The sequence below is a fragment of the Terrapene carolina genome, unplaced genomic scaffold (assembly GCF_002925995.2).
Source record: "Terrapene carolina triunguis isolate 2854851 unplaced genomic scaffold, T_m_triunguis-2.0 Scaffold58, whole genome shotgun sequence".
NCBI lineage: Eukaryota > Metazoa > Chordata > Testudines > Emydidae > Terrapene > Terrapene triunguis.
The window spans coordinates 7,669,652-7,682,118 of record NW_020664409.1 but is presented as its reverse complement, the minus strand read 5'-3'; the positions used below and the strand labels follow the sequence as shown (position 1 = coordinate 7,682,118).

General features: G+C 41.5%; 2 protein-coding genes across 4 annotated transcripts in view; one reads left to right on the top strand and one right to left on the bottom strand.

The window, feature by feature from the left end:
* Positions 1-2,072, bottom strand: part of KDM1B (lysine demethylase 1B) — a 37,502-nt gene extending 35,430 nt beyond the window's left edge. For both annotated transcript variants that reach the window (XM_029914020.1, XM_029914022.1), the window contains exons 1-2: positions 1,983-2,072; positions 902-1,026 (exon numbers count right to left, since the gene is read on the bottom strand). In XM_029914020.1, coding sequence (XP_029769880.1) covers positions 902-1,026; positions 1,983-2,072 — 215 coding nt within the window. The remainder of the gene's footprint in view (positions 1-901; positions 1,027-1,982) is intronic.
* A 3,372-nt stretch (positions 2,073-5,444) lies between these two features.
* Positions 5,445-12,467, top strand: part of TPMT (thiopurine S-methyltransferase) — a 16,447-nt gene continuing 9,424 nt past the window's right edge. Inside the window, exons 1-4 of one of the 2 annotated variants that reach the window (XM_024217453.2) lie at positions 5,445-5,539; positions 7,484-7,710; positions 9,325-9,417; positions 11,096-11,228. In XM_024217453.2, coding sequence (XP_024073221.1) covers positions 7,571-7,710; positions 9,325-9,417; positions 11,096-11,228 — 366 coding nt within the window. In that variant the 5' untranslated portion in view covers positions 5,445-5,539; positions 7,484-7,570. The remainder of the gene's footprint in view (positions 5,540-7,483; positions 7,711-9,324; positions 9,418-11,095; positions 11,229-12,467) is intronic. The other variant, XM_024217462.2, reaches the window with a different exon arrangement.

Genomic DNA, 12,467 nt, shown 5'->3' with positions numbered 1-12,467 from the left:
AGCCATGAAATGGCCTAATTTCCAATAAGTGATCATATGGAAGTATTTTTAAAAATTAACACCAACAAAATAAGACTTAAAAATTATTAAAATGCCTTAATTGCCTCCTGAATACCAACATTTAAAATCACTTTCCATGGTTTCCTGGGTATCAAAAGTCCAATATGCCACGTACTCAGTTGCCAAAACTTCCAGCTTTCCTGTGACAACTTTTATAATGCAGAAATTCCCTCTCAATATAAAAAGATGCAATACATACACAATTTAAAACTTGGAGGCAGCATAAAATAATTGTATATCATGGTCAAATTAATAGCACAACATTATACTGGGAGGGGACATTGCCACATACATTTAGAGTAACATGCTGCATATTATAAGCCCTGCCGATATAGTAATGTTTTACTTCCGCATACCTCTAAATTCAGAATGTTAAAATAAAAAAGTACTCACATAAAAGCTGAACAGGAAGTTAGTCCTGGATGAAAACAGGATGTTATAATGAAAATAGTTTTGTAAGGCTTCGGAGCCAATCCTGCAGACTCAGCACATTAACGAGAGATTACAGAACACTATAACAATACAGAAGTAGTATAGGATAGTATATGATGGTTTCATTTTGTGTTTTGATAGGGAAGCTCTTCTGTGTATGTTTCATAAATACGCCGTTAATTTCACAAAAACAAAATTTGTGCCAGAAAACAGCAGACATGCTGCAATGACAACCCTTATCCTTGAGAAACGTTATTGGCAATACACTGCAAAAAGTCATCTGCAAGAGATGCTGTTTGTGATGATTCACAAGCACTACAACTAGCATTACACTAGTACCTCTCAATTTTGCCTGTAGATTTAAGAGATTTTGTCAAAAACATAGGTATGTAAGTACAGAAAGACAAACCTTTCAGCAGCACTTGCAAAGCAAACAGGACATGTTGCAGTGCACCCTGCTTTTTCACATTTTCTATATTTCTTCTCTGATGCGTCATCATCATCCTCTGCCGCTTCAGCTGCCTTCTTCTTCACCTAATAAAGAATAGTTAGAATTGAACTCTCATGGGATCTGTGACTGGAAATGACAATGGCACTGAATTTTCTACAGTGCAACACCCAAAGATTCCTTTGTTTCATAATTCAGAGCACAGCAATGACTGGCTAAAATAATATAAATCAGATCTTTGGAATCCATAGCAGCGTGGGACAACTTGACAACTGTCAAGGAAGGTCACTTTTAAAGAGCCAACAATCTTAGCAATGTCCATTTAAGTTACAGGACTCTTGATTTAGTCTTTTAACTGACACTCTTAAAGAATCTATAAAGCAGGGCTTCCAGTTTAAATTAATATTTACATTCCTCTGGATCCCAGTGTTTCTAGCACCATCACTCCAATCTCTCATTAAAATTCTGTTATTGCACAGAGCCAATCAATGTTAATATACATTAATAAAGATATTGTCATCGGCTCCTAAAATTTATCAATTAATTTTTAAAATAACAAAACTCCAATACAGAACCATCCTCCTGGTCACTGTGTGTCCAATTTGTATGGTCTATCTAGGCCTCAATCCTGCCAACTACTCTGTATGGATGTACCCCAAAGACCCATTGACTTTATTTTCAAAATACAGCCAGTAATTATTCAAACAGCTTTACTACAAGTGGATGAACTCCAAATGGTCTGACCGCCCCCCACCCCCCATGGAGGTGGAGCCCATTGCAACATCAGGGCCTTTGCCTAAATTTACATCTCTGTCTTGTCCAATACTTTATAAGTGCCCCCTTCCTGTCTTTTTCTGGAGTTGTAAAATGCTCTCACCTTCTCTTTGGACAATTCCAAATACTTCTCCTCTGTTTGTGTTAACTGGGTGTAACCTTTTTGGGCAGTACAGCGGAGTCCTTTTATAATAAATGTTAAACAAATACATACTCCAACAATCATTTCTATGTAGCTTTAAATATATAATTTTTAACACTTAAGTACCTGTCTCCCAGAACTCCTCAAAGGAAGGTTATCTGGAGACTGGTCCAAAGAAGATGACTTTTTTTTTTTTTTTTTCCTTCCAGTTGACATTGTCTTATAGTATCTGCTACATGAAGTTAGAAGATTGTTAAGTAATATTACAAAATGGTTTGGTTTGAGAGAGAGAACTAATTTGATATTACATGAACATTCACCACCACCACCACATTGGTCAGAGCTAGTTAGTCAAGCTACGTTCAGTCATATCCATTAATGAAAAAAGAAAAGAAAAAGTGGGTGGTCAGGAAAGAGGAACAGTAACTTTATTTTAAACTAAGCTCAATGTGAACAATTAAGAGCAGATCCTCAAATAGTGTAAATCAGCAGAGGGATGGTCTTACTTAGGCATTACTTAATCCTACCTCAGCACAGGGGGATTGACTAGATGACCTGTTGAGGTCACTTCCAGCCCTTCATTTCTATAGCTGTATTGATTTCATTGGACTTAAGCTGATTTGCACTACCTGAAGACTTAGCTGATAATTATAGTTCAAAAAGTGAATAAGCATAAGCTCATAATGCAAGCCTTACACTGTTACTCTCAGGGACACTGGTCCTACCTATTGATTTATGGGGAGGGCTGAGGAATTTGGATTGTATAGCAACTTTTAACATAATGTATTTGAACTCTTATTTATTCTAAAGTCAAGGACAAATTAAACGTATTCCGAGACTTGCACACCTTGCATACCTATGAACGTACTTGTTCATTTGGAGTCTAGACAATTGTAGTTGCATTGTAATTATATGTCGTTATGATACTTGATAAATTACCAGTAAATGTATTGTAGCATACATTATAAAAATAAATAGTCTTAGTAACTTGAGGCTTCACTATAATTCTCCCTGATTCAATCTTTGATTGGAAGTGGGGAAGAAACCACCATTTATTGCACAAGTTATAAGGTGTGCAGATCTTGGTGTATAAAAACATGCTGCAAAAGATTTAAAAATATCGGGTGGAGGGTGTTTTTTCACACCCCTGAATGACTAAAATTTTAGCACTGAAAGTAGCAGAGTAGAAAGTTTAGTTAGACAACAGGAAGAGATAATAGGTGTTCATACAATGAGATTTATTTATTACCAAGTGGACGTGATGTGATCAACTAAACCAACACAGTGACCTCACCCTGAGGTGAAAGGATTAGACTGAAGTGGGGAAAAAATCACACTAAGTTATCTGTGTAAATGAAAACGGAAAGGGAAGGGAGTTTAGACAAACCAACATATTACCCTCCTTTTGTTTATGTAGCTAACCTAATTAATTAGAATAAGATCAATAGAAGCATGGTGAGCTGTATTGTATTGAATAAAGAACAATGTCACCACACCACAGATGTACTGAACTGGGTAACATCTCACCTGCATATAGAAAAAAACACAGTCTGTATTGTATGGGGCCTTTCCTAGGCATGCACACACCTCTCTGTGACATGGTGCTGTTTTTTCCTGCAACCTGCTTTCAGGAGTGGGGTGTAACTTGTATATCCTTTGTAAGTCTTACTTGGTAACAAAGTGTAATTCCTTAGCAGAGAAGCTTTTGCCATACGTGGCTAGACATGTCTGTTTATAAACTATATAATCCCGAAGAAAAAAAACCAATATACATTGAGTTTGGTGAACCTGACTTGAATTGGGTATTTGACTATTACCAGCTGGACAACTGCTAACTAGTGGACCAGAAGAGACAAAGAGAAGAGAAGGTAATTCTTTCTGTATACAGGGTCACAGACATGGAGAAGAAGGCTGCAGTTATCCTCTGCCATTTAGGGCACAGATAACCCTTCACACCTGAAGGGTACAAGGTCACTGTTACAGAATGGCTGGCATATTTATCTGTTTAGATGTATAGAGAACTTGCATTTCTGGTTAAACAGTCTGCTTATTGGATCCTGCCAGTGGTGAATTTTTTTTTTTTTTAAAGTGAGTAAACTATCCTAAACTCCTATTCCCCAATGAGAAGTGGGTAAACTCTGTTTACCCACATTTACCCTCAGCTACACTACTGGATCCTGGGAGGGATGGGGGGAGAATCCCCCATCCCCCAAAAAATAAAATCTTCATTTCCAGTAGCAAATTGTTCTATTATTCTATGCTAGACTTTACATGTATCTTATTATTATTAATAGTAGCTTTTTGGCTGCTAAAGTAACCCTGAAAGGGAGACATTTATGATACATTAAAAATGTCACATGATGTGACAAAATGTGTTACATATTACTACATGGGAAAATATTTCAGAGTTTAAACATACAGTGACAACTAAGTCATCTGAATGACATTAATATGATAAGATTTTGGATAATCAAAAATTTTATATACATGCACATATTTAAATGTATCCATTTTAAAATAAACTATTTAGGAAAAATATTCAAATGGAGTTTTAACTAAAACATGTCAACAAAACCATTTGACAGAATATTTCAACCCATTAACCATAAAATGGTAAAAATGACATAAAATTAGCATATTTAACATTTTATGTCATTATCTGCAAGTATCTTGCAAGAAAAGTCCCCTTTTAGACACAAGACAACATAAGCAGCTGTAAGGCAATGTGTCAAGGGTCACCACCCCAGCTGGGGATAGCCAGGTTGAGGTTCCTCTTCTAAATCTTGGGGTCCCGCAGGCACCAAAAGAATCCTGAAGCTACAGAACACAGGTGGGAACTGCAAGAAGATAAATCTATCTATGCTCTGCAGGAGCTGGTTTCTGCTCACCTTGGATCCAAATCACCCAGGAGCTGGATATTAAACTAATGTGTCCAAAGCACTTCCAACCAGAGCTGCAATAGAGAGAAATCATGGTAAGGTCAAGCGATAGACCCTCCCTGGAAATAATCCCTGCTGCACTCTGGAGACAAACCCGCGGACACCTGCTCACCCCTAGCGCGGTGCTCCCACCCAGACACTCCCTACTCCACACAGAGACCCTCCTTCCCACGGCCTGCCAGGTAAGAAGACACCAGACTCCCAGATACACCCCTCTCCTTACCCTCCCCCCACCCACCATATAAAAATCCCAGAGATCCTACCCCCAAAATAACCCCCAGGGAGCCCCAAATCCCTGATTCCAAGAGCGCGCCTAAGCTCCCACAGACCCTCCCCCCAAAGGAAAAGATTCCTTAGGGACCCCCCAAAAGAAAGACCCGCTCGGGGGCTGCTGGGTCCGCTTTGTGCGGCGCTGTCACCACATCCCCGCCCCAGGCGGCAGCAGCGCCGCCTTCCCCCGGGAAAGGAGGCAGCTGCCGCGGCCAAGCGCCCGACCCCGTCCCCAACCGGCCAGGGGCACTCACCGCAGGGCGCCGCCGCTCCCACCATCCTCCTCCCGGGGCGGCTGCCGCTCACCTCTCACCCCCGCCCGCCTCCCTCCGCTGCTGCTTCCGCTCTGCTCGGCGCGTAGCGTGCGGGGCAGGGGGAGGAGACAGCGGGTTCCTCCCCCCGCGGGCCGGGCTGGCTGGACTCTGGAGACTGGAGGCGGCTTGTCCGGCTGGGGGCTTCTCGGTCCGCACCCAGGTCAGGACGGGGCGCTCGCTCGCTCGCTAGGAGTCCCGGCGTGGAGCGCTGGGGGCCGGGCCCGGGGCTCGGCAGGGAGCCGGAGGGAAGGGGGGCCGGGGCTTTGGCGTTGGGAGACGGAAAGACGCTGCGGGGGGCGGGGTCCCTGCCCCACGGAGCCAGAGGGGGCTGGCTGAGCGCCAACAGCTCGGGTCGGACTTTACACGGCGGGCGCTGGTGGCATGTCCGGCTCCGCAGCCTGGCCTTTCTTACAGAAAAGATTCTAGGATTCCCTAGGGGGCTCTGCAGCCTACATCGCCCTGGCACTGGCTGTCCCCTGGGGTGCTCCTGGTCTGCTGTTTAATCCTCAATATACGGACAAGCCACTAAAGCCCTGATCCAGCAAACGCTTGAGCGCCTGCTTTATTTTAGACAGGAGAGTAAATTTCCTGTCCTTGCTGTCCATCATGGCACTGTTTGGGCTTTAAGTTAAGCATGAACATGTTTGCAGCATCAGGGACCAGGTGAAGTGTGGAGAAATCGCATTGTTCTAAGGCGTTAAAGGAGGGTAGAGTGCTTCAGAGGACCCAAATTAACTGATTGTGTAACCTCATAGTCTCGTAGTGTTGTACAACACACAGTTTCTCAGCTCAGTCTCTCCTCCTTCTGCTTTGTTTTATTTTATTTCTGTTCTTTTTTGACTGTTTATTTCCTTGGATGCTGCCCCTCCTCCTCCCGGGAAAAAAGTACATTAATGAAATTGCAAACTGAAATAAAAATCAAGAAAAATTACTAGTAAACTTCCCATTGTGAGATGGTCACTTGCTCACATGTGGTATTTTTGGATCACGCCTTAGGCAATTAATTATTTAACTTCTTCTTTATAAGATTGCTACAATCTGGAACTATCATTTGCTGTTCAGTTTTTGGTGTGTTTTGTTTGTTTGTTTGTTTTTAGGAAAAAAATCAGTTTTGATTACTAAAAAGTAATTTAAAATGAGATGTTATTTTTCTCTGAAACCTTATGTTATTTATTTCATGACCTTTATATATTTTAAGCTTTCAACATTAATATTGCATTAAATGTGATTTTGCATGTTGATTTATTTGGCATATGATGTCAGCAAGCTGTTAAATCTCGTGTTTTGGGGAACAGAGCAGGGAAGAAGGGCACTGTAGCTGTGCTTTGGAGAGGAAGCTATCAGTGTAAAAGTATCTTCCTCTCTCCCCAATGGGGGAAATGGGGGAACATCCCCTTTTTAATATTAGCTCCCCATTTAAATAGAGCTGCTTCCTACAGAGCCCTGTCCAGCAAACTGAAATTAAGTACAGTTTGAGAAACTTCTGGGACCACACCTAGAAAAAGGAGAAAAATTTGAAGAGAGCAGCCTTGCTATAATGCTTTCTATTCTTTATAATGAATTCCTTTAACCTCGTGGTTTCCACATTTCTGAAGGCTGAACCTCTTTTCAGGAAAATGGAGACCATTCTTGCCCCCCTTCAGTCCGACCATGCATTGTGAAAAGGCAATTTAAAAATAAGCTGTGGAAATTTATCTTCAAACATTCCAACCAACCCCAATTAAATCCTTGTGTATTTCTTTGGAATCTCATTGCTACTGTGTTATACTGTGCATGAATGGAACATAAGGGTAATGCATAAAATGGTATGTAAAGATTTGTTTAAGAATATAGAACAAAATTTCTTAAACATCTACCCATGCAGGAATTCTGGATCGTCCCATAGATGATATCTGCTCAGAATAAAGTGATCTGAGGTGATAGAAATATTGTCAATAGGTTAGGACCCACATTTAAATTCTGTTAATAAATTAAAGGCAAACCTGATATGAATAAAATATTTTCATGATCTTTTAAAATGCCAGTTTTTAATAGTGCTTTTATTCAGACAAAATTCCAGTTGAAGCTAATAATAGCAATTAATGAAAGTTCTCCCTGATTGCAGGATCAGGACTTCCGTGCATGGTACAAAATATTGGTTGGGGAATATATATTTTTACCCTCTACACAGACAACATAAGTATACAAGACCATGGAAAGTTTTACAGATGTACCAAGAATAAAAGAAAGCTCTGATATTGGGCAACAACAGGACAGAGTGGTGACCGAAGAGGAATGGCTGCAGAAATGGAAAATGAGAAAAATTGGATTTCATAAGGAACAAGGACATCTGTATGTAACTCTTCCTTCTACTTAAACTATAATGGAATAATTTGACTTTCATAAGGCCCGTCATAAAAATGTAGCCTGGGTACAAACATCAAAGTGTTTTGTACTAGCCTTGTTCAGAGCTTCTATAATTATGGTGGTTTAAGCTCCCATCAAAAGGATAATGGAGAGCTGGAAAGATCACCTTGCTTGTCAAACTTTTACATCTTAAATGAGATCTTTAGGCCCCGAAACTTATATATGGCGTGTGTTTTCTGATGTGAAATACTTCTGCAGTATTTATGAATTGTTTTAGACCCCAGTCTTGCAATATGTAGTGCATATGCATGGCAGTTTACCCACATGATGCACTGTTACATTGCCAAAGTTGAGTTAAATACAAGAAGTAAATAGTGTAGAGTAAATTCACGTTTTAGGTTCGTTCAATTTTAATAATCTAAAGTAGCCCTTTCAGAGGTGGGGAAATCTTTTGCCTGAGCAGTAGGCTGTGCCCATTTATAATGGTAATTGAATTTACATTTTTTTATTTAATTAAATGTCTATTAAAAAGTGGATGTTATATTGAAAATTAATGGAGACAGTTTGAAACACCAAAGTATAGTACACATGGGGTTGAGTGGAAGCTTTTAGCTGGGCTATTGCATTATGCCTGGCATCGCCGTATCTATAGCTATGGGTTACTTTGACCAATTACCTGTCCCAGGGTGAGGGTTTACACCTATACCTTAATCTCTGAAAGTTCAGCCCCCAAGAATGACTACAGTAGAGAGGTTATCAATAGAAAGAGGACCCCCAAGGTGAATAATAGAGACTGCATAGTGCTCTTTCTATAATAATTACTTTTATTAGCAATCAAACAACAATACACACACTGCAATCTGTTAAAGGAGAGAGAGACCAATACAAAACACATAGTATTTGCATTACTCACACCATGCCTTGTGGAAAAACCTGAAGTGCTAGTCATCCTCCTCATCCTCACCACCACCAGTGGTCACCATCCTAGTTTCTCCCTCCCACCCAAGGCACGTAGGCCACAATGCAGCTTTTATAATCAGTTGTGCTGATGCCCACTGGGGTTCATACATATTTATGATGGTTTTAGGAGCCCCTTTCCTTATTTGACTTTCCATACCTCACTACTTCTGGGGTGTGGCATTTTCCATAGGCTAACTTGTTAGTTCCCCGTATACTCATTAACGTTTGCGTCACCTTACCACCATAGTAAGAGAAAGTCTCTAACATTTCACTCAGGCTGCCAATGGTCATCTTGCGGTGTCTACTGAGCTCTCAGACGTTTTTATCCAAACCCAGCACTTCTTTTAAAAAATCAGTGTATCACAAACATAGACACAAGTTCAGCGAGTTTATTAGTAGCTTACTTAGCTCTATTATAAAGGTAAGTTAGCATAACTTATCCTAAAGCCTAATTTGGCTAAACTAAATATTTTACAGCCAAAGGCCTGTAGGTCCTATTTTACATCATTAATTAATACTCATATTTCACCTTTATAGCCTATAAATACCTTATACCTTTTATGCTTGGCAACGCTGGCTTTTCAACTATGAACATGAAACAATTCCAATATTAAATAGTTATTTATTTTTCTTCTGCAGGATTTTAAGGAAGTATCTGGATGTTCTTCTTAATGGCAGGAGTGGACTCAGGATATTTTTTCCACTCTGTGGCAAAGCAGTAGAAATGAAATGGTAAAACACAGCCCTTAGGAGTAGAAATTTCTAAGTTATTTTTCTTGGAAAACATATTATCCTGTTTACATATCTGTAAATAAGTGAATATAATAGTCATTCCTCTATTTTCACCATAAAATATAGTTCCTTTGCTTTTACATGCTCACTAGAGATTTTAAAAGAAGGCAGCATTTAATTCTTCCAGGTTTTCCAGTGATGAGGTAATAGTAACAAAGTTTGCAAACATTCATGTAGGAAAAATAACAGCTGTATAAAAATTTGATGTCTACAAAAGCAGCTAGGTTACAAAAGAGTAAACTGTTTAAAATTTTTGGTATGGTAAGTTGATTGAGAGCTAGAAAAAATTGCCAGGCACCTATTATCCAAATAGGCACCAATGAGCTTCAAGGAAAATGACCTGTTAAGAAGCCCAGTACCTTACACCCTGGCTGCTAGGAAGTGGGAGGGTGCTGGGATTCCTACCAGGGTGCTCTCCCGGGACCCTACTTCAGAAGTATCATAGTATGTACTATCTGCTCATTAGTAAATGTTTGTTTAACTTTAAGCTTTTCAATCTCTGGGGACTAGGAGGGAGGAGAAGCTCTGTCTTCGCTTCCTTCCATCATGTCCCCCTTCTCCCTCCCACCCTCCCCAAAAAAAAGGTTGGGCGGGGGGATCTCTGCTACTACTCTGTACCGACATAGCCTCTTAGTTAGTACAGTCTCTGTTTTGCCAAACAGCAGCAGTGTGAAAGAAATGTGATTCTTATCAGTTTAACTGCTGCACAGAGTTCTGCACAGTGAACCTGACCAGTGTGGTATTAATTTCATTCTACTGTTGTTTGGCAAAGCCAGGCAGCAGCATAGGTCTTGAGCTGTGTATCTTGAGACAGAAGAGAACAGTATAGTAGTAGTAGTAATGTGTAAAATGTGGTAATGCTGAGTCAGTCAGGCATGCAGGATAAGATTGCTTGCTTGTTTGTTTTTTAAAAACTCATGACATGTATTAATATTGATCACGGTTACTAGAGATTTCACTTCTATCCCTTGGCATGGGTTGGCATCCATCTTCAGTTCAAATTTGGAAAATTTTCTTCATAACCATGAAATGAAAGCCTAAGTGTTTGAGAAAGTGATGGTCTAGCTCCTCATGCTTGCCAGAGAAAGTTTCGTACTATTCAACAGCATTTGAGGTTTTCAAGCCTTGATGTTGTAATAACTTTAACAGGATGTGAAATATCAAGCAAACACTTTATCCACTGGGTGACTGAATCCTTTGGTCATCCACCATGGGAGGGAAGTATTATTATTGGTCATTGTAGGGCCCCCATATTTTCCATTAATATAGTAAAAATGAATAACCAATTGCATGTAAAGCTTATCAAGTTCACACAAAGTGCATTCCTTAGTTCATATCAAGATCTACTAAAATAACCCTGTAAAATTGCATTAAAATCAGATACTGTGTTTTTTTCCAATAAAGTGTGAAAACTCCAAGATTAAAAATACCTAGATAAATCCTATCTGACAAGAGCCTAGATTCTGAAAAAATTGCTGTAATAAACCACTGTTCTGTAGGAGACACACATGTACCAGAGCCCCATCTTGAGGTAGAGAATGGATGAGTATAAATCAAAATTATGTAAAAAGAACTATGAATCACAAGTAAACATGAAAACTTTTATTGCTGTGCATAGGTTAGCTGACATGGGACACTATGTAGTTGGTGTGGAACTCAGCGAATGTGCACTGAAGGAATTTTTCACAGAACAGGATCTTTCTTATTCTGAAGAAACAATCCCAGGGATTTCTGGAGCCAAAGTTTTTAAGGTTTGTTTTGTGCTTGCATAGTCAAATATTTTTGTATACTTGATGATGCATTTCAGGGATAGCTGAGCAGGCCAAACCATTCTTTAGCCATTTAGAGCTCCTTTGCCTTGCCTTTCATCTTTCACCTGTTCTAAAGAGGATTCGGAGAGAGAAGCATCAAAGTTGAATTTTGTATTGGGTAATTATTCTCAAGCTGTTATTTAGGCCTTGGCTACACTGGCAATTCACAGCGCTGCACTTGCTGCGCTCAGGGGCAGGGCCGGCTCCAGGCACCCAAGCTGGTGCTTGGGGCGGCACCTGGAGGGAGGCGGCGCGGCGCTCTGGCCTCCGGGGGGAGAGCCGAGCCCCAGCCGGGGCTCGCCGCCCTCTCGCCGCCCTGCCCCCGGCGCTCTGGCCGCCGGGGGGAGAGTGGAGCCCCCGCCGGGGCTCGCCGCCCTTGCCCCGGGGCTCCGGCCACCCTCCCCCCCCCCCCGGCGCCCTTCCCCCGGCCGCCGGGGGGAGAGCGGAGCCCCCGCCAGGGCTCTGGCCAGCCGCCCCTCCCCCCCTCCAGCGGGGGTGGGGGGGCGCCCGGAGGCTTTTTTGCTTGGGGCAGCAAAAAAGCCAGAGCCGGCCCTGCTCAGGGGTGTGAAAAAACACCCCCCTGAGCGCAGCGCTGTAAAGCACCAGTGTAATCAGCGCCTGCAGCGCTGCACGCTCCCTCGCAGCGCTGCAAGCTACTCCCCTCGGAGAGGTGGAGTACTTGCAGCTCGCAGCGCTGGCGGCGCGACTACACTCGCACTTCACGGCAGCGCTGTGAATCCGCGAGTGTAGCCAAGGCCTAAGTTTGGCCCTCATTCAGCAAGACATTTAAGTGCCTAACTTTAAACACTTTGAAGTTAATGGACAACTCACATGCTTAAAATTAGACACTTGCTTAAATGCCCTAATGAATCAGTTGTATGCAGTGGTGTTGTAGCCATGTTGGTCCCAGGAGATTAGAGAGAGATGGTGGTTGAGGTAATATTTTTTTATTGGACCAACTTCTGTTGGTGAGAAAGACAAGCTTTCGAGCTATTCAGAGCTCTTTTTCAGGTCTGGGAAAGGTACTCCCAGTGTCACAGCTAAATACAAGATCAAACAGATAGTTTAGCATAAGTAGTTAGCACATCATCTAAGCAACAGAGGGTCCTGTGGCACCTTTAAGACTAACAGAAGTATTGGGAGCATAAGCTTTCGTGGGTAAGAACCTCACTTCTTTTG